Source organism: Cyclospora cayetanensis, unplaced genomic scaffold (assembly GCF_002999335.1).
Source record: "Cyclospora cayetanensis isolate NF1_C8 unplaced genomic scaffold, CcayRef3 CcayRef3_contig_271, whole genome shotgun sequence".
NCBI lineage: Eukaryota > Apicomplexa > Conoidasida > Eucoccidiorida > Eimeriidae > Cyclospora > Cyclospora cayetanensis.
Window position 1 is genome coordinate 5,471 of NW_020312227.1, and position 18,650 is coordinate 24,120.

Consider the following 18,650-nt stretch of genomic DNA (forward strand, 5'->3'; position numbering starts at 1 on the left):
TGTTGCTGCTGCGAATGCTGGCGCAACGCCGCATAAATCGATTAGAGCGCTGCTGCTGCTGCCCCCGAGCCCGCTATTTTACCGCCGCTGCCGCACGCGCAGTTTCACCCTAGGGGACGATCCTGCCCTTTGTGAGGCCTCTCGGCTATGCGCTTTATAGTTTGCCGCCTACGACCGTGTGGGCTCGATCTTTCGTCCAGATCTATGACTGCTGCAGGCAGACACCCCGATCAGCGTGCTTTTCCGTTTCTTTCTATTTCTGATGCATGAGGTCACCACCAGCTCCTCCTGCGGATGCGTGGCTGCCGCAGGACAAGGGCCTGTGCGAATCCGGCACAGAGGCAAACACCGACACGAAGAACGAACAGGTAGCGCACCCCAATCTCCAATTGCATTTCGGTGATGAGGATGTGCCGCAATTCCACGATAGTGTGTGTGCAGGCAGCTGCCTTCATGCGCTGCAGCGCGGACGAACGGCATGGTGCCTCCTGGGAAGCGATGCCACCACGACTCCTCAAAAGGCGAACTGTGCTCCATTTTTTGCATGTGCGCAGGAAAATGCAGATAGCCAGCGTAGCGCCGGCAGCAAGTGAGCCTCGGCAAATGCAGAACCCGCAACACGAGCCGTTTAAACCGAAGGGACAGCCAGCGAGGGGGGGGGCACTGGGGGGATCCGACATGCGCCTTTTATAGACCGCCCTCATATGTTTCTTCGTCTGTCGCTCTTGCGCATGCTGTGCTGCAGGACAGATTTTAAGGCTGCTCCCTGCTCTCGGTTTATGCGGGGACGATGCCACGCGGGCTCGAACTGCAAATACGCGGTAAGCGGCGAGCTGCTGTCTGCGGGGTTTGCTGCCGTTGGTGTCAAGCGGGATGTTTCGGAAGTCTTCAACTCCGTGTGTCGTCTGGAGTGTGCTGCCCACTGTGGTAGTATGTCTTGGATTTTACGCGTTGGTGTGTATGGGTGTTGATATGTGTTTGTTGGTGTGTGTAGGGGTATGGGTATTAATATGTGCTTGTTGGTGTGTGTAGGGGTATGGGTATTAATATGTACTTGTTGGTGTGTGTAGGGGTATGGGTATGGGATTATTAGTATTACGTGTTTGTTGGTGTGTGTGAGGGTAAGGGTATTATTAGTATAATGTGTTTGTTGGTGTGTGTAAGGGTAGGGGTATGGGTATTATTATTATGTGCCAGTTAGTGTGTGTATGTATGTATTGTTATTATTATGTCTTGGTTGTTGCTGCCGCGGTTCTTTGCAGCATTCTGCGGCAGAGCTGAGGCCTCTTCCTCCAGATGAGGCATGGCCGCTGCCCCTTGGTTTGAAGGGGAACAAGGAAAGCGGCCATAATATAGGAAGCTCCCAGCGCACGGGTGCACGTTCGGGGCGGCATGACGCTGCGAAGAGGGATGGTCCGCACTGCTTCCATCAGCAACAGCAGCGCAAGTGTCAGGCAGCAGCGCAGCGCCTGGGGTGTGTGGGGGGTAACCCTCCTCCGGGCAGCAGCAGCAGCAGCGGCAGCAAGGGTAGCGGTGGGAGTACCACGAGCGTTAGCAGCACGCCGAGCAGCAACAGCAGCATTGGCTGCAGCAGCAACGCTAGCTCTGCTGCTACGGAGCTTGCTTACACCCGAATGCGCCAGCAGCTGCTGCGAGATTGCGAGGCCCTCCTTAGTTGTATGGGGTTAGCGCCTGCAGCGGGGGGACGAGGGGCCCCCCCGGTAATCGATGTACGTAGAACTCCAGGGCCCCAAGAGGGAGGAGGCCCCCCCTTACCCTTGAACCCGCCTTCCCAGAGTCGCGGGGGGGCCCTCGCGCCTCCGTGTACGAGCCCCTCTAGCAGCCACCTTGCAGTGTCTGCGCAGCACCAGCTGCTGCTTCAGCAACACTTGCTGCAACAGCAGCAGAAGCAACGGCATGAAATTACTCAACGGCAGGAACTGCAGCAGCAGCAACAGCAGCAGCAGCCGGAGATCGACTTAGCGATTCAAGGTCTCCTGGCGCAGCTAGCAGTGCTGTCCTTACCCTCCGCAGCAGGGCAGCAGCAGCAACAGCCGCGGCAACAGCAGCAGCAGTTGCTGCAGCAGCAGGTGCAGCAAGAGCAACAAAAGGTGCTACAAGAGCAGTTGCAGCAGCAGCAGGTTTTGCTGCAGATTCAGCAGGACTACCCATTTTTGGCGAATGCCTTTCCATTGGGGGCCCTAGGGGGCCCCCCTGGTTTTGCATCTCCTAGGGGCCCCCCCCTCTATACCCTCGGTGGAGGCCCTGCGAAAGAAGTATTCTTGGGGTCCCCTCTATTAGAACAGGGCACCCCTTCTTTAGTGCATCATGCCTCGGTGACTCCCGAAGCCCCCGTCGGCGACTGGAAGAGCAGCAGCAACAGCAACAACAACAGCAACGGCAGCAGCAGCGGGAGCTGCTGCTGCTGCAGCGGGGCCCCTGTGCCCGGTTCTGCTTTGAGCGCCTCTTCTGCCCTCGCCTTCCCCAGCTCTTCACAGAAGGAGGCCCCCGAGGCCCCTATCCCTTCTTGGTTTTGCTTCAGGTGAGCCGTTGCAGCAGCAGCAACAGCAGCAGCAGCAGCAGCAGCAGCAGCAGCAGCAGCAGGCCTGCCATTGTATCATAGTTATTGCATTTACTTGGTATCCGCCACTGCCCACCTGCCGCAATGCGCAGTCCTGGGGTCTTTCCGTATGGCTAGCAAGCCGGCTATCGAGCAAGCTAGCTCAGAAAAGGGGGTCCCCTGAGGCCGCCCTTCGCCTTTCCTCTGTACCTAGCTCTCCGGCTACCCGAGTAGCAGTGCTGGGGGCCTTTAGGTGGCCTCCAGGGGGGCCCCGTAGGGGGGCCCCTAGGGGTTTAGCAGGGTGGATAGCTAACTGCAGAGGGTGCCATTTACCAGTATGTGTGCGTGAAATGAGGCTATAATGAAGGGGGCCCTTCCCCCCTACCCGCCCAAAGCAGCCGTGTGCTTCATGGGTTGAGCCGTGCTCTCCCTTCCCGCACCGATCTGTCCTGAGGCTGTGTGTTTACAAAGAAGCCGCTGCGTAGTACAGCCAGCCAAAGAGGAAGGGGAAGCACAATGTGTGCTTCTAGCCGAGCATCTTTCACAGGCGTAACTGGAGCAGCAGGCGCGAGTGACCACAGCAAGAGACTCACATTACAGCATGATGCAGGGAGGTAATGAAAGGACGCAAAAAGCAGAGAACAGACTTTGACTCAGGCCGCCGGCTACAGTACGGGAGAGGAAGATCTCTCCTGGCCGCAGAGGTGCCGTGCGCCTCCTCTGTTTAAAACTCATTTCAACCCTTTATTTGTTCGTGTCGCAAAAGAAGGCATTTGGCATGGGAGGGGGAGACCAGAACGCAACGCCGGAGGGGAGGAGAGGGTATGTCACATCCGGTGTATCGCCGTCGGGGTTGTGTTTAGGGGTGAGAAAAGGAGGGCGCAACGCTTCTAGAGATCGATTCAGTGGGGGCCCCTGTCAGCTAATAGCCGCTGATGTGTACTGTACTGCCCTATCTTCGTTGTAGATATCCATTTTTTCCCCTTGCGCTATTCACCGCATGTACCCCCTCTGTCCCCCCGTTGCGTCTTCCGGTGGGTGCCGTCGCCGTTCAGCGCTTCGCAAGGCGGCAGCTATAGGGCTATCTGCGTTGCGTAAGAGCCGTCCGCTTTCCTCCCTTTACGTAAGATAGCCTTCTTTGGCCGTATGCCAAGCGGCAGCAGCGCCAGGGCATGCAGGGCGCACGCAACAGCAAACGGACAACAGAGCGAGCGGCCTTGCTCGTGGAAACACCGATTCTCTCTCTCTAAAATGCAGGCTCTTACAAACAGTTCGGTTGCAGGGACCCCTTGCAAACAGTTCTGTTGCAGGGACCCCTTGCAAACGCTTCTGTTGCAGGGGCCTCTTGCAAGCAGTTCTGTTGCAGGGGCCCCTTGCAAGCAGTTCTGTTGCAAGGGCCTCTCGCAAGCAGCCCTCTGTTTGCCTGAGAGCCTTTTACAGGGAGCAGCGGGGCCCTACAGCCGCTAGAAATCCCCTACTGCTAGCGTCTCTTATTCGGATTATAGGGTAGCGTGGTAAAGGCCCCCGTGCTCGCGGTTCGGCGCAGCAACACATGGCCACACGGGAGGCCCACTGCTACAGATGCCGGGCAAGGAGCCGCCTGGGAAGCCCCCCCGAAGGGGTTCTGTTTTTCTGGAATGCGTGGCAGCGACGACGACACCGTCTGCGTGTTGCGAAGGATACACGCACAAGGGGAGAGGAGCCAGGGGGGCCCCCTAAGGCGAAGCACCCAGAGGAAGGCGCTCCGCGCTGCCGCAGAGGAGCGCCATGCGAAGCCTTTCGGAGGCAGCCACGGGGGTTCCCAGACAAGCCCCTGCAGTTCCGCAAGCTCTGCAGCACGAATGGGTGGAGGCGGACAAAGGCTTAGTTCGTGAGGCCCCCCAAGAGCTACGGGGACGACAAGCGGCTGTGCCGCGCAAGCGGCGTGTTTTTTTGTGCGCCTTCCGTCCTGCAGCAGCAACTGCTTCAGATCGGCAGCTGCTGCAGTGACTGCCCCCAAGACTGCCCCCGAGTCTCCCGTGGCCGTACAACTAGGGGCCCCCCGATACTGCTGCTGCTGCGTATGCTTCTGTATGGGAACCTGCTCATCTAGATCGTGCCTCCACCCATTCCCCTCAGGACTAAGCACCGTTGAAGCGTCTCCCGCCCCCCCCTCCCCTGCCGAACGTCCCTCCCCGGGAGGCCCTTTCCACTGCGGACTATGAATAAGATACTGCTCTTCGAGCAGCTTCAGTTGCTGCTTGCTCAGAGGGGCCCCCCCAGGGCCCCTGAGGGCCCCCGGAAGTTTGACTCGCCCCGTTGCGTCCACGAGGCGCAGAGCAGTACTGCGGAGAGCGCCCATGGTCGCCGGCAGCGAGTGCGCAACAATGTACGAACGCAGCCAGGAGGGGACTGGCGAGCTGCAAAGACACAGAAGCGCAGGCTTTGGCACGGCGCGTTATGCTACAGCTCTGCTACTGCTGCTGCTGCTGCTTTTATGATGGGAAAACAAATCTGCATAGCCGAAGACTCCTGCAGCCAATGGATGTTGTCCATCCACACACGCAAGGGCTTCATTCCAAAGACTGCCTCATCTCGTCACGGCAACCCCTCTGAGACAGCTTCCTTCTGAAGGCGGCACGAGAAGCTGGAAGAGGCAGAAGGCCTTCGAAATAACTGGGGAAGAGCACCTCCGCACGAGCCACTGTGCCGAGCAGCTACGCCTGGCGCACCGCCTCTGCCTTACTTGGATTTATCGTAGTGGAAAGCGACGTATATAACACCAGCCTTCTCGGGATTGCCCCCCGAAGGGGCCCCCATGCCATCTGTCAGGGGGGCATGCCTCTCCGAGCCAGCGCCTCCAGAGAGACTTTCTTCGCCGTCCAGAGGAGCAGCCACGATGTCATTGGAGGGAAAAGCGATAAAGGCAGCTTCAAAGGTGTGCACACGCACTGCGTCTCGTACAGGAGGCATCTCAGGGACCTCCGCCTGCACCTGACCACACACCAACGCATGCACGTGGTTGCTTCTGCCGTCGCTCTTGCGGCTCTTGTATCCTCTTAGACGCCGCGCAAACACAAAGTCTCTGTCTTGCGCTGGCCAGGGAAGGCCGACACGCCAGTAAATGATCTCCTCGTATTCCGAGCCTCCAATGGGATACACCTCGGAAGGAACGCCTTTACAGCTGCCCTTCGAAGACCCCCCTGCGACGCGCGGAGAAGGCATGCAGCACGAAGGACTGCCCCCCCGCAGCCTCCCAGCGAATTTCTCGCCTCCTCCTCCTTCTGCTCCTGGGGAACCCCGGATACCACTGCTACGACTACTGCTGCTGCTGCTGCTGCCACTCCTACTGCTGCTGCTGCTGCTGCTCGTGCTGTCGAGGACGGCGGGAGCTGCTCCCGGAGAGGAGGCCGTCCTATACAGCTGCAGCAGCTCTATGGCCTTTACAGTTGAATCCCATGAGAGCCGAAAGGGCAGCGCGTTGAGTGTCGTGATATACGCGGCAGCGGATACATCACGAATGTGCCCCTTCACAGCGTACTCATAGTCTGTCCCCCCTGCAACAGGAAGCGCAAGGTGCAGCCGCCAGCGGATGTTGTGCAGGCAAGCGCAGCGGTGGCATAGAAGAAGCACGTGGGAGGAGCGAGCGAGCGAGCACTGTACGGCGCTGAGAGGCCCCGTAAAAAGCAAGGAAAGGTCTCTTCAAAGATACCAGACGATTTGGCAGCAGCAGCAACTCTGCTCTCTAAGAAGCGCGTCTTGCTGCAAGCTCAGCCAGACCTTGACGGAGTCTTCTGTACGCTGTGCATTCTTGACTCTTGGCGAGGATTTCCCACCCGCCAGGAGGTGCCTCTGGGGGCCCCTCTTTCAGTTCCTCGGCTCGGTGAAGCAAATCCAGCAGCAGCGCGTCGGATATGATGGGCTGCTTCTGGTGCGGCAGTTCTTGCTGCATCAACGCGTGCCGCTGCTGCTGCTGCTGTTGCTGTTGCTGTTGCTGTTGCTGTTGCTGTCCTTCGAGCTGCGGCTTCTGCTGCTGCAGCTGCAAGGGCACTGCCGGGGGGCCCTCGGCGTTCTGCAGATGGAAGGCGGCGTAAAGAGAGGCATTGTCTGCGGCTGCTCTTTCTGCAGTCTCTGCAGCGAAACTTGGAAAACGCAGCAGCGACAGCAGCAACAGCGCGAGCAGGCCAGCACTCCCTCTGTGAGTGCAGCAGCAGCAGCAAGGCACCATCGCTGTCGGAGGTACCAACGCTGTTAAAAGGCCCCTCCCCGCCTCCTGCACATGCGAGAAGGATTTGCTCCCCAGAGCTCCTTCACGAGGCTGTGTTACTGCGGCTGCGCTGCTGCCCCCGCTGCCGCTTCTGCTGCGGCAGTTTCTGCGATGCACATTCGGGGGGCAGGAGTGGTGGCAGTCGTGGTCGTGGTGGGGTCGTGTTTCTGGCCTTTAGCGCTCTGTGTGTGAATCTGCAGCAGCAGCAGCTGTTGCTGCAGCTGCTGCAGCGTGTGCTTCCAAGGCCGCCTCGCCGCCTCTAACGTCGGGGTGTACGCAGAAGAAGCGCCTCCGAGAGAGAGACGTCTTTTACTGTCACGCACAATCAGAGGGACAGAGTGGAGGTTGCTGGCTGCGTGCGCTGCCTGTCGTTTTTCTTCGCAGACAGTGCGGCTTCGCATGCAGGCTGGCGAGGAGCCGTCGCTGGTCCGGAGAAACTGCACCACAGCCTTCTTGCGCTGAGAAGGCGTGGCGCTAAAGCTTGTGGAAGGCGGACGGGGAGAAAGTCGACGGGAGGAGTGCGATCTTCGAAGCCAGGAAGAGGGGGGCAGGGGGCAGGGGGGAGGAGGGTGTGGGGCCCCTCCGCTGAGCTCGCTCCCCTTCGAACGCAACAAAAAGTCGTTTCGCACTCCGCCAAATTGCATTGGACGCAGAATGAACTGCGTGAAAGAAGCTTGCAGCGCCTTGGGCTGTGATGCGGCAGCGCCTCCTCGGCAGAGCAGCTACAGTTCCCGCAAGGGCCCTCAAGAAAGGACGGCTGCGGCTACGCCCTATATAAGCGTGCAGGAGTCACCCCCGCAGCGGCACTTCTTTGGAAGATTTGAGGCATTTTCCGTCCTTTTAGCCTTTTGCGGGAAGATCTTCGCGTGCTCGCACCCGCGCAGACATAGCAGACACCCCCAGGAGCAGCTTCCGCCGGAAGGGAGCGAGGCATCCTTTGCGAGCGACTGCAGTTTCGGTGCCCTTAGTCCTATCTTCCTCTTTTCGGTGTTACCGTATTGTATTTTTTGGAAATTCGGGAGTCGTACAGACCGTGCCAACTGTCTCGAAGGCGCAGAGATCTCTCTTCACCTCCCCCCGCCTCCCTCCTAGAGGAATCGCGACTGCAGCAGCAGAAGCAGGGATTCCCTCCAGCTGCACAGGCTGGCTGCGGCTTGTTTTGCCGCAGCTTCTGTCACAGCTCGGGGTGTCTGCTTTGCTATTAGACCCCGCCGAGACATGCAGCAGCAGCAGCACCGGTTATCGGCGCGAAAGGAGCAGCAGCAGCAACAGCGGCAGCAGCAACAGCGGCAGCAGCTGCAGCGCACTGAGTGACAGAATGGGCGACAAGAGCAACGCGTGCAGCAGCAGCAACAACAACAGCTCGCCGTCTTCCGGTGCTGCTGCCGCTACGAAGGTTCGAGGGCAGCGACTCTGCACAAACCTTCCGCCGACTCTGGCAGCCCTCTTAGCTCAATGGCGGGGGGAGACTCCTGCGCTGCAGCAAGAACGCCTGCAGCAGCTGCTACAGCATCAGCAGCAATTGCCGCGATACTTTTGGTGTCCTTTCCCCCCGCCAGCCCTCAACCGACGGGGTGAAGGCTCTGTAGCGCAACAAAAAGCCGCTGCCCTCTGCAGCTGCACGCACAGCACCCCCAGCAACTGCTCCAGCAATGACAACAGCAACTGCTCCAGCAGTGACAACAGCAACTCCTCCAGCAAGATCAGCAACTCCTCCAGCAATGACAACAGCAACTGCTCCAGCAATGACAACAGCAACTGCTCCAGCAATGACAACAGCAACTGCTCCAGCAGTGACAACAGCAACTCCTCCAGCAATGACAACAGCAGCTGCTCCAGCAGTGACAACAGCAACCACCACTCCACTAGCCCCTCCTTTCACAACGTCACCGGCAACGATGCCGTTTGTGTCGCCTGCACGCTGAAATACGTAGATGCGCTCCGCCCCAAAGGTTTCTGCTCGCAGTTTTCCGCCTTCTCGTGTCCACTTCACTTGACAGAACTTGACTCTGCTGCCCATAGCCTTAGCAGCAGCAGTGCGGCGGCAAGTTATACGGAGGTTTATGCTCAGTACCTGCAGCGTGTATTGGGCCTGTTGCGTCAAGAAATGAAGCTGCAGAAGCCTCCCGAGCTGCAGCAGTGGCTGCCCAGCTGTTTGTTAGGTGCACCTGCGCTGCATCGGTTTAACAGCAGCGGCACTGGCGATAGTCCGTGTAAGGCGATGTGCAATTGCTGGCTGGAGACTCCGAGTTTTTTTCCTGCCGTTTTCTCTCTGCCTCCCGAAGCGCGATTCCCCAAGTCTCAGGTGTACAGACAGCAGCTGCTGCACCCCGTCGATGCTGCCTCTGTTGCTGTTGCTGCTGCACTTCGACCGGTTCCCAGCAACAGATGTCTGGACCTCTGCTGCGCTCCCGGCAACAAAATGCTGCTGCTCGCTGCTGCCGTGTCTGCAGCGGCAGGTGCAGGTGCTGCAGCAGCAGCTACAGCTGCAGCACCTGCTGGAGCCAATACAGCGGCACCAGCAACAACATGCTGCAACGGGGCAGTGGTAGGCGTCGATGTCAGCGCTTCTCGGATGGAGCTTTGCCGTCGCCTTCTCCGGAAGAATGGGTGCACTAACGGGCTTCTCGTCCTCTGCGATGGAAGGCGGTTTGGTAGCAACAGCTGCTGCCGTTGCGGCAAGAGCGAAGGGGAACTGTCTGTTTCAGAGACAGTAGCAGGAGCGAGCTTGGGGAACGGGAGTCTCGCCAGAAAGCAAGGACGTCTTGCCAGAAAAAAGGAACGCAAGCGACAGGAGGCTCAAGAAATACCACTTGTTGTTTTGCTGCAAGAGGACTCCAACACGGCAATCGAGGGCAGTTGCGGCAACAGCAGCAGAAATGCGAGAGTCAGGAAAATGCTTCCGACTGCGTCTGAGGAGGTTGCAGCACGGGATCAAGTTTCAATGAACGAAGGCATAACAAGTTGTGCAACAGCAGCTGCCCCTGCTGCAACAGCAGCAGCTGCCCCTGCTGCCACTCTTACGAGCGGCGGCAGGGGGAGCTGCATCCGCATTTGCACGAGCAGTGATGCGGTGCAGGAAGATGCAGGTCTGCTCCCTGATGTTGGTGCCTCGAGCAGCAACATCCTTAGCGGCTTCCCTATGGACAGCTCTCAAAGCGGTGAAGGGCGAGATGATTTCAGTCCTAACAGCAGAACGGATAGAAATAGAGCTTGCCACGGCAGCTGCCACGGCGAATGCAACTGCACGCTTCCAGAGCGGCTTTCAGAGTTCGATCGCGTGCTGCTGGATGTACAGTGTACTCACGACGCCAGCATAAGGCACCTGTCGCGCTTCATGGAAGTGCTTTCTAAGGCTCCTCCTCCGCGAGAGCATCTGCAGCAGCAGCAACGCCAACAGGAGGAATTCATCACGCAAGCACACCACCACAAGCAGCAGCAGCTGCTAGTGCAGCAGGCCCAACGGCAGTGTGCGCAACAGCCGAGCTTCAAGCAGACACACCGGGGGATGTCTGAAGAGCAGCAGCAGCCTCCACAACAACCGACAGAGCCACAGGTGCTGCTGCGTCGGGACTGTGAACAGCCACAGGCGCAGGAAGTGCAGCAACCCCACCAGCGCGAGACAGAGCTAAGCGACAGCGATCTACGGCCGTTGAAGATTCCCCATTTGCAGGATCAGGAAAAGCAGCATGGCCCTTTGGCAGCCCCCGCGCGGCAGCGTGAAGGCTCTGAGGGAGATCTAGAGGAGGCCTCCCCCTCTAGAGAAATGTTAGCCGATTACGAAGGCCTAGTGTGTTTGCAACAAGAGCTGCTCAATAGGGCGTACGAGCTGTTGGCTCCTGGAGGCCTCTTAGTGTATAGCAGCTGTAGCAGCGACTGTAGGCAGAATGAGGAAGCAGTGCTGCAGCTGCTGCGGCTGCGGAGGGGGGCCCTCTTCCCCCTACCGTGCAGGGGCCTTGCGTTCGCAGATACCTCGATAGATCAGGGTGCCTGTAGCCTCTCCAAGGAAGATCCAAAGGGTCTCGAGAGCGCCTCCCCGGAGCGGCACCCCCCGAAAGAAGAAGTGTCTTCCATTGACAAAACCAAAGCCGACGCTCCTCGAGAGGACCTTCATAAAGGCTCTCTTCATGAGCGGGGACCTCCACAGCCTCGCCACACTGCCGCTTTGCTTGGCGGTCCGACGAGGCAGGAGAGCACCCCCGCATCAGGAGCTAATGTTCTCCAAACCGAGCCTCTGATGTGCCCTGTCACGCGCAGCCCTTGCAGGGGCTTTGTAGATGCTTATGCGTTTATGGAAAGCCACACTATTTGGCCGGCACGGCCTTCCTTGCTGGAAACGATGCCGGATCTTCCGAGACACCCCAGTTGCTGGAGCAGCAGCGACAGCAGCAGCAACAGCAGTAGCAGGCTACCCAGGCCCAGCAGCTGCTATTTCCCTGCGGATGTCGGGCAGACCAGTGGCATTTTTCTGTGCTGCATAACGAAGCCCGTAATGAGCCCTTGATCCTAGTTGTGTGGCTTGCAGTGTTGTTTTTAAGACACAATACATATGCTTTAATCGATTGGCTTTACTGCATTTGATAAGGGGTAATCCCTGCATGTATATGTGCTGCCAAGCTGCCATTTCGTAGGGGGCAGCGGTTAGTTGCAAGAGTCGAGAATCTAGCTGGTGCCAGCTGCTTGGTTGATCGGTGCCGGGCCTAGCGGGCTGGCACACAAGCTAATTGCTGGTAATGCAGGGACCTCATGTCCTATTGGTACTTTGTATTAATTCCACTGGAGGACGCACTTCAGGTGTAGAGGCACACCCCAATGATTTAAAAACTTTGTTTGCCTGCGCAACTTCCAGGTCCGCAGCGCCTTCACACAAGGAGGCACTTCACAAGGAGCTGCGGCCACCCAGAATGCTTAACTGGAAAGGTAGCGATCAGAATAATCACACAATATATACGGGTAGGGAGGGACAGACTGAGGGGTGTGCATACATCTGAAGTGTGACAAGCTCAAAAGCCACGTGAAGCACGCGAGCCAGCAGAGGTGGCTGTCTATACACCTAAAAACGGCAATGCACGTTTTTAATAGCGCCGCTATCCGTTCGTTTTTCTAGTGGAAAGTGTGTCAGGCAATGTCCCGACAGGCAGCACAAAAATGAAAAGACTGAGGCGGCAACGACGCAGTTGCCTTGAGGGGCGCTCTAGCGAGAAAACCACAAACCAACGGCCATAGGATGAAAATACAACAGATTACCGATAGCCGCCGCGATAAGCATTCAGTACTTGGAGCCGCTCTAGTCCCACATCACATGTAAGAAGTAGGCATACACAAAACAGCGCTTTTCCCTGTTCCTTATTACCTGAACTACGCGAGCAGTCAACGAAAAAGTTGGTTAATTCACATCGAGCCATCTGTGCAGTCCACTAAGACCTTAAACAGACGCTTCTTATCATCAGCTGGACACCTTGTTGCACAGGGGCTCCAAATTCTGTTCTCTGCCCCCGAAGCACTATTGTTTCTCCTCCGCAGGTGCAATCAAGAGGTGTCAGCTTCTGCTAGAGTGTCCCTCCCTGTGTACAAGCACAAAAACATGGTTGCAGCGACCCAATAGCACGAAGCGAATCCACTGCGGCAGTCCCCGCTGCTGAGGCGTCTTCCCTCCTCTGCTATACATGCAACAGGGAACACCAGCAAAAAGTATGAGGCATTACTCTGCATGAGGCTGAATGGGGCATTTAGCGTAGATTAGTCATGCCCACGACACGCTGTCTGCCACGATAGCTCAACCGCTGTGAGAGTTGTGTGTCCATGTACTTGGCTATTTCCTTTTTTCCTTACCTAAAACTCTATACAGTGTGACGTTCATGTGGTGCTACACTAGGGTCGTTCCGCTTGCTCGAAGTGCACCTCTTGTGCCCCTCGCGCGCTTTTCTTAGCCTCCTCTTCTTTCGAATCAGCATCCTTTGATTCCTTGCAGGTCTCTTTTAGCCCTTCAGACTCCGCTTCGGCTACTGTCGCTGGAGGGGCGGGCTCAGCAGGCTTGGGAGGCTCCTGCAACCCTTCCTTTTGCTGTGGGGACTTTTCGGCTGTGACCACACCCGGCAAATTTGCTGGTGTAGGAGGCTTTTCGGCAGGACACTCCTGCCCCTCCGGGCTACTCTCCTTTTTGCCTTTTTGTTCAGCATCGGGTGCCTTCTCTGCTTGGGGTTCAGTCTCACCAAGAGCTGCAATGTCCTCTGCACGCTTGGCTGCTGCCTCCTCTGCGGCCTCCGCTTCTTGCGCTCGCAGCAGCAGCATCTTAAGACCCTCAGCGAACTGTTGCAAAGTTGCCAACTTGGAATCTGTCGTGCTGGAGCTTGAGGACTCTCTGGGCAAATCCCCATGAGCCGTAAGTACTCTGTCGGTGAGTGCGAGGCCCCCGGCATGCCTGGTTGAGGGTCAGAAACAAAAGCATGGCAGCAGCTGACAAGTAGTATGACTGTTGCAAAAATACAGTCAGAAACCGGAACGGAGGGGGTAGGCAGAAAGGCTGTATGCAGCTCGGCGGCTTGCCGCTGCTACAGTGAAGGAAGGCACTTTGCCAATAAGGAAAAACGGGGGGTAAATGGAGGGCAGAGGCAAGTGTAGCGAATATGTTCTTGTTTACGTAGCGCCTACCAGACACGTCTGGCTGCAACGGGACAGTAGCTGCAAGCGAGCCCAAGGGCGAAGAGCCCTTGGAAGAGAACGTCGATCCGCGACAGAGAGGCGTCTTCTAACAGCCAGCTGACGCACTTGGACCACGCCTGCGAAAGCACGACTACCCCTGAGAGCTAAAACTAGGGCTTCTGACAAAGTTTGATGCACAGGTAAGGCTGGTAGACAGCTATGGTGCAGACCTTCATGCAACGGACACTGCTCTCCCACAAAAAGCCATGAATGGGTAGAGCTAGAATCCGCACATTTCTTCCGCCCACCTAATTCACACATCTGGTACGGCACTTCCCTATGCAGGTAGGTCAAATTCCTGTGGCTGAAGCGGTTGTGTGGCCAGAGAGGGAGTAGGTTCTAGAGTCGAATGTGCGCAGCGGGCACTGCACTTGCGTCAAGGGAGCATGCTTTTGTTTGCTCACCTCTGGCCTCTGGCGGCTGAAGAGTCTGCTGTTATTCGGCTGCTTCCGCTGGTAATTAGCGAGCACTGCAAGGCCGTTTTCAAGGACTAGAGGATCCCGCGGGTACAGCTCCATGCGATCAAAGGCCACAGCCAGCAGCGACTTGGACTGCACGTATGCCTCAGTCACCGAAGGCACTGCTAGGGGAATGAATCGCAAGGCACCTAAGCCCCAGCACACAAATCCGTTCTCCTGAAAAGGCGCCTCCTGAGAGGACAGAGCCTCCAGCGCTAGTTCCGGCACGCCAAGACTCGCCCACCGCTGCAACAAGCCATATTCACACAAGGCGCGTTCACGCTGCTCACGCCGCGAGGAAGCTCTTTGCTTCCTACAAGCAGAAGCGTGGTTTTCTCCGCCATAGAGCACGGCGTAGTATACAGGTCTACATCAGCCACCCTATGAGCGGTTACGGCTTCTCTTCTGCCCAACAAACGCCGTCCCATCGCCCCCCTCCCCTCCCCAAGTCCTTCGTAGGACAGTTATATTGTAATCTGACTTCATCCTTACCTGCGCGAATTCATCCCCATCAAGGCTGGTGGCGAAGACCAGTCTCCAAACGAGCGTCATGAACTCAATAAGAAGTCTGAGCTCCCTAACCGCCGAGTCGTACTGTTCTTGGGATACCGCTACATCTGTGGCCGTGCCAAGCTTCTGCTGCAGTAGCAGGGGAAGCTGTTGCTGTAGCTTGCTGCAGGCTCGCTTGAGAGCAGCCATCTGGCCGTTGCTGCCGCCTTGGGCCTTTGTAGACGCTTCTGGCTGTGATGCGACGGATTGCTCCGGGGCTGCTGCAGCTGGTTTTAGTGCTGCTGCTGCTGCTTCTGCTTGTCCTGAGGCCTCCGCCGGCTCTGCAGCCTCCACGTGCGCTACTTCTGGTGCTTCTTCTTTTGATCCTGGTGTGTTGGGGGAAGCAGATTCAGCTGCACCGACGGCTGAAGCAGGCATGGGGGTGCTTACGGAGGGAGTGTTTTGGGGCACTGCAGGAACAGCTGCTTCGCAGGATTCTACAGAGCCTTCGACAGCTGCTGCTACCTGAACATTGGGTTGCTCCTGTGCAGCTTGAGCGGCGGATTCGTCCACGGGGACTGCTGTTGGGCTTGGCTCAGGAGTTTCTGGCTTCAAGGCGTCGGCCTGCTGCTCCACCTCTGGATGCACTTGCTGCTGAGACTGCTGAGGATGCTGTTGCTGCTCAGAGCCCATAGGGGTAGCTGCCACCGAGTGTGCCCCTTCTGGTTGTACATGCATCAGTGATATCTCCTTCAGCACTTTTTTTGCTTTTGCGAAGTATTTCTTTAGAATTTTGGCAGTTATGTCGATCCCCTGAGGCAAATACGTCAAAACACACGCACTCCCTCGTTCAGGAGGGTTCTTCAGGCGGCATCCAACGCTGCTGTAGCCCATCACACAAGATCAGGGTGCGGTGCCTATCCAGCACGGGAAGTTGCACAAGGGGTTTTAGGTACATTTTAGTACAGATGGGTCTGCAAGGGGTGCTGCAATGGTTTGGATTTTTGGAATTTTTGCTTCCTATGAGGAACATTACATGAATGCATAAGACTTGGATGTACCCCAAGTTGTTGAAGCCTCTCCGAGGCTTCCTTCGCCATGCAGAGATGCACAATGATGGCCAGAGATGAAACACACAGCTGCGTCTCTTCGGGGCAGCTGGTGAGAGGTCTCAAACAAACCTCCAGGGCCTTTGCCTCCACCAGGATGCTTCGGGTCTGATAGGCAAAAGAAGCGAGACAAGGTAAATGCTGGAACAGATCAGACAGGGCAGAAAAAGGCACGAAGTCAGTGCCTACTAGTTCGTGGTGGCTTGTATGCAGGCAGAGGGGATCCATGCACAGGGGGTGCACGCTGAGGGAAAGGCAGGGTCATTCAGAGAGAGAAGCCGTATTGAAAAACTGTTGGGTTTCGCTGAGACCGAGACGCGCACTTCACTGGTATGGCCACAATCGATAGTGCAAAGAACCGAAGACAGGCACCAAGTGGGAGGAAGTTCTGTAGTTACTGCGGCGGCACTTTTTACGTGTTGCCCGCACAACAGAAATAAAGGCAGCAAGAAAATCGATGGAGGAAATCAATGAAGGGAGAGCGTCCACGGGGATGAGGGTATACGCAGGAGAGGCATGAACACAGACCAGTTCGGCCAGCCTAGCTTAGTAGGAAGCGCAGGGCAGATGCCAAGGGGGGCGCTTGATGAGGCGGTGGACTTTGAGCACAGCTTAATAGACAGGCTCCCCGTCAGGCAGGGAGCAGGGTAGAGGGGCCTCAGAACGCAGTACACCACATCAAGTGACTGCAGCAAGGCCACAGGTGCTTCCACTCCCGTATATTGCGGGGGGTATAGCAGCGGCTGCCTGTGTGTGGGAAGAAGTCTCAGCAGCGAGAGCGTTGGTAGGCGCGGCATACCGGCTGTTGCCTTTCGATGGGGTCTAGGCCGACGAGGAGGACTTCGAGGTCATGTAGCCAGCGCATAGACTGTTGGGACGAAGAAGCTGCGTTTAATTTCATGAGGATCCAAAGGGCTTTTAACTGCTGAGGGGAAGGCAGTACATCCGCATTGAGGATATCGGCTTCCTCTACATCCTCTCCTTCGTGCCGTTTTTCTCCAGCAGGCTCCACAACCGTGTGCATGGTGCCGGTAACCGCTTGGCTCTTCGTCTCAGCCACGTCGAGACAGGCGGGGTTGTCAGCCTCCTTGATAGCATTACTGGCTATCGAGTGGGGTCCTCCCGGGCCGTCCGGGGTCACCTCCTCCCTCGGTGAGGCCCCTGGAGTTGTATGGGGAGTGATCGCTTGACGGAGCGAAGAAGCCCCTTTTTTGAGCTTGTCGTAGCCGCTTGCTAGGGTTTGGCGAGGCGATGATAAGGACTTCATCATCATATCAGGCTTTAGGGAGGCAAGACGCAGCCGGAGGGATGAGCCTGCATTGCCTTGGCTGAAGCCGCTGCGAGGGGAGTCTAATGCAGCGGATTCAGTGCCTGCAGCGTCTGTATAAGCAGTGGGGGCTGGTGCCGCAGCAATCAGACCAGCGGCAACTGCCTCGGAGGGTCGGCCGCGAGGCCCGAGCGTCGAGGGCTTACACCCCATGGTCCTACGGGGCAAGGGAGGAAGGAGACACCGCAAACCCGACAGTAAGATAACCTTTAATAGACTTCAATAGTTAGAGCTACAGACTTCAGCTCGGAGAATGGTCCAATGTCACTTGCGGTGGGCAGTGCGCCTCGGAAGGGCCGCTGGCCGGAGAGGAGACAGGCGCCAACTGGGAGAAGCTCACGTGGTCTTATTCCCGTTGTCCTTTGGTAGCACAAAATGACATTCTTGAGGCTTAAACGTCTCATTATTTTGGATGTGCATAAGGGGAAGGAAGGCTAGAGACAGTGTCTGGCTGGTCCTCCCTGGCTAACTCGCTGTTCAGAGCCAGTGGACAGCGACAGCCGGCAAGGCTGACTGGCCCCGCAGAACAGCTGCCGTTTTGTGGCAAAATTTTCCCTTGCTTGGACTTCTTTTAGATAGCTTCTCTAATTCGATGTATTAAGCAGTCTAAAACAGGAGTAAGAAGGGACTTACATGGCGTCTACGAAGTCATCCGAGACCCGCGCAGCACAACGCGTGATGGCGAGTTGCGTGCGGAGCTTTAGGCGCAGAAAAAACAGTGAGTAAAAAGAAAAAAAAAGCAGCCTTATGTAGGCCTTTTATGCTTCTCTGCCTTCAAGAAAAGTATTTAAAATGATGCTTCAGCGAAGTGCCGCACACATCGCAAACGGATGTTGATGTGTGCAGCGTGTATGTAGTCTGGAAATACTAGGGACCAGACGGTAAATACACCCACTGAAAAAAGAGGGAAGCCAATTAAAAGCCCCCTAAGGTGCTCGTGCTGTCTTGCAGCAGCTGCGCTACAGCTCATTCGATGTTCCTTTGAAGGGGACACACTAAAACTTCTCGCCAGCTGGGCGATAAACAGTTTTTTTAGAGACTAGAGTGGTAGGGAATGAAAATTTCACTCGGAGCTCAGAAGGCTGAAAAAGCATTTCCGCATATTGCCTAAAGTCTAAAAGCCGGAATTTCAAAGTTTCGAGGCAGCTTTGTGCGACAATCTGCCTTCTCTTCAGTAACACGTCTAAAGGCTTCAACCAGTGGCGTTGCGGCTTTTTCCACTGATATCGTTGCTTGCTTCCAGCTGATATGGTGTACAGTCTGGTGGTGGTCCCCCTGACGTGGCCAGGCTGTTTCATGTGATTCCCCTTGCTACAGCAGTAGGAATGATATCGATTCCCGCTCCTGCTTCTGGAGCAGCTGCACTCAGCCGGCCGCAGCGACGGTTGCATTTCGTAAGGTGGTTTTGATGGAATCTATGGCCGAAAGCAGTTTAACTAGAATTTATATGGCCTGGTACATGCAAGGTGGGCCAATATAGCAGCAGGCTCAAAGATAGACACAGCAAGACTTGGCTCAGTTTTCCTGCGACACTATCTTACTTCATGAAAAGGCACACTCCTTTTTTGTTTCCATACTTAGTAGGGGTGAGCGTCATGCTCATGCAAACACACTTTTGTGCTTTATTTTCGGTTTCTCTGCCTTTCTTACGTTCATACCTCCTAACCTTTTCCTTAATAAAGATTTCCCCTAACCCCTACATGTCATTGTGCCATCTGTGCCCTTTCTGTCCTTCTGATCCTAAATCCATTTCCTTCCC

The 18,650-nt window shown here is 56.5% G+C and overlaps 4 protein-coding genes across 4 annotated transcripts; 2 read left to right on the forward strand and 2 right to left on the reverse strand.

The window, feature by feature from the left end:
- Nucleotides 1-266: 266 nt before the first annotated feature.
- LOC34623312 (histone-lysine N-methyltransferase 2D) lies at nucleotides 267-2,546 on the forward strand. Its single transcript, XM_026338533.1, has 3 exons — nucleotides 267-589; nucleotides 746-821; nucleotides 1,263-2,546. The coding sequence occupies exons 1-3, from the start codon at nucleotides 267-269 to the stop codon at nucleotides 2,544-2,546; spliced, it is 1,683 nt and encodes a 560-aa protein (XP_026194318.1).
- A 1,275-nt stretch (nucleotides 2,547-3,821) lies between these two features.
- On the reverse strand, nucleotides 3,822-7,740 carry LOC34623311. The gene is made up of 7 exons (XM_026338534.1): nucleotides 7,591-7,740; nucleotides 6,320-6,566; nucleotides 5,881-6,096; nucleotides 5,286-5,742; nucleotides 4,641-4,959; nucleotides 4,118-4,508; nucleotides 3,822-3,991 (listed from the first exon to the last, which is right to left on the reverse strand). Exons 1-7 carry the CDS (start codon nucleotides 7,738-7,740, stop codon nucleotides 3,822-3,824), a joined length of 1,950 nt encoding a protein of 649 aa, XP_026194319.1.
- A 384-nt stretch (nucleotides 7,741-8,124) lies between these two features.
- On the forward strand, nucleotides 8,125-11,310 carry LOC113147566. The gene is made up of 3 exons (XM_026338535.1): nucleotides 8,125-8,465; nucleotides 8,712-9,769; nucleotides 9,980-11,310. Exons 1-3 carry the CDS (start codon nucleotides 8,125-8,127, stop codon nucleotides 11,308-11,310), a joined length of 2,730 nt encoding a protein of 909 aa, XP_026194320.1.
- A 1,045-nt stretch (nucleotides 11,311-12,355) lies between these two features.
- Nucleotides 12,356-17,044, reverse strand: LOC34623309. Its single transcript, XM_026338536.1, has 7 exons — nucleotides 16,364-17,044; nucleotides 15,517-15,672; nucleotides 14,459-15,268; nucleotides 13,913-14,212; nucleotides 13,458-13,585; nucleotides 13,045-13,227; nucleotides 12,356-12,461 (listed from the first exon to the last, which is right to left on the reverse strand). The coding sequence occupies exons 1-7, from the start codon at nucleotides 17,042-17,044 to the stop codon at nucleotides 12,356-12,358; spliced, it is 2,364 nt and encodes a 787-aa protein (XP_026194321.1).
- Nucleotides 17,045-18,650: the final 1,606 nt, after the last annotated feature.

Coding starts and splice junctions, on each gene's coding strand:
- LOC34623312 (XM_026338533.1), top strand. CDS start 267: ATGAGGTCACCACCAGCTCCTCCTGCGGATGCGTGGCTGCCGCAGGAC. Junction 590..745: donor CAGCGTAGCGCCGGCAGCAA/GTGAGCCTCGGC, acceptor GCTGTGCTGCAG/GACAGATTTTAAGGCTGCTC. Junction 822..1,262: donor GCTCGAACTGCAAATACGCG/GTAAGCGGCGAG, acceptor GGTTCTTTGCAG/CATTCTGCGGCAGAGCTGAG.
- LOC34623311 (XM_026338534.1), bottom strand. CDS start 7,740: ATGCCTCGCTCCCTTCCGGCGGAAGCTGCTCCTGGGGGTGTCTGCTAT. Junction 6,097..6,319: donor GTACAGAAGACTCCGTCAAG/GTCTGGCTGAGC, acceptor TTCCTGTTGCAG/GGGGGACAGACTATGAGTAC. Junction 4,509..4,640: donor GGCACGATCTAGATGAGCAG/GTTCCCATACAG, acceptor TTGCTGCTGCAG/GACGGAAGGCGCACAAAAAA.
- LOC113147566 (XM_026338535.1), top strand. CDS start 8,125: ATGGGCGACAAGAGCAACGCGTGCAGCAGCAGCAACAACAACAGCTCG. Junction 8,466..8,711: donor AACTGCTCCAGCAATGACAA/CAGCAACTGCTC, acceptor CAACGATGCCGT/TTGTGTCGCCTGCACGCTGA. Junction 9,770..9,979: donor AATGAACGAAGGCATAACAA/GTTGTGCAACAG, acceptor GTGAAGGGCGAG/ATGATTTCAGTCCTAACAGC.
- LOC34623309 (XM_026338536.1), bottom strand. CDS start 17,044: ATGGGGTGTAAGCCCTCGACGCTCGGGCCTCGCGGCCGACCCTCCGAG. Junction 15,269..15,516: donor AGAGGCTTCAACAACTTGGG/GTACATCCAAGT, acceptor TATTTGCCTCAG/GGGATCGACATAACTGCCAA. Junction 12,462..13,044: donor GCAGAGGAGGCAGCAGCCAA/GCGTGCAGAGGA, acceptor TGTATAGCAGAG/GAGGGAAGACGCCTCAGCAG.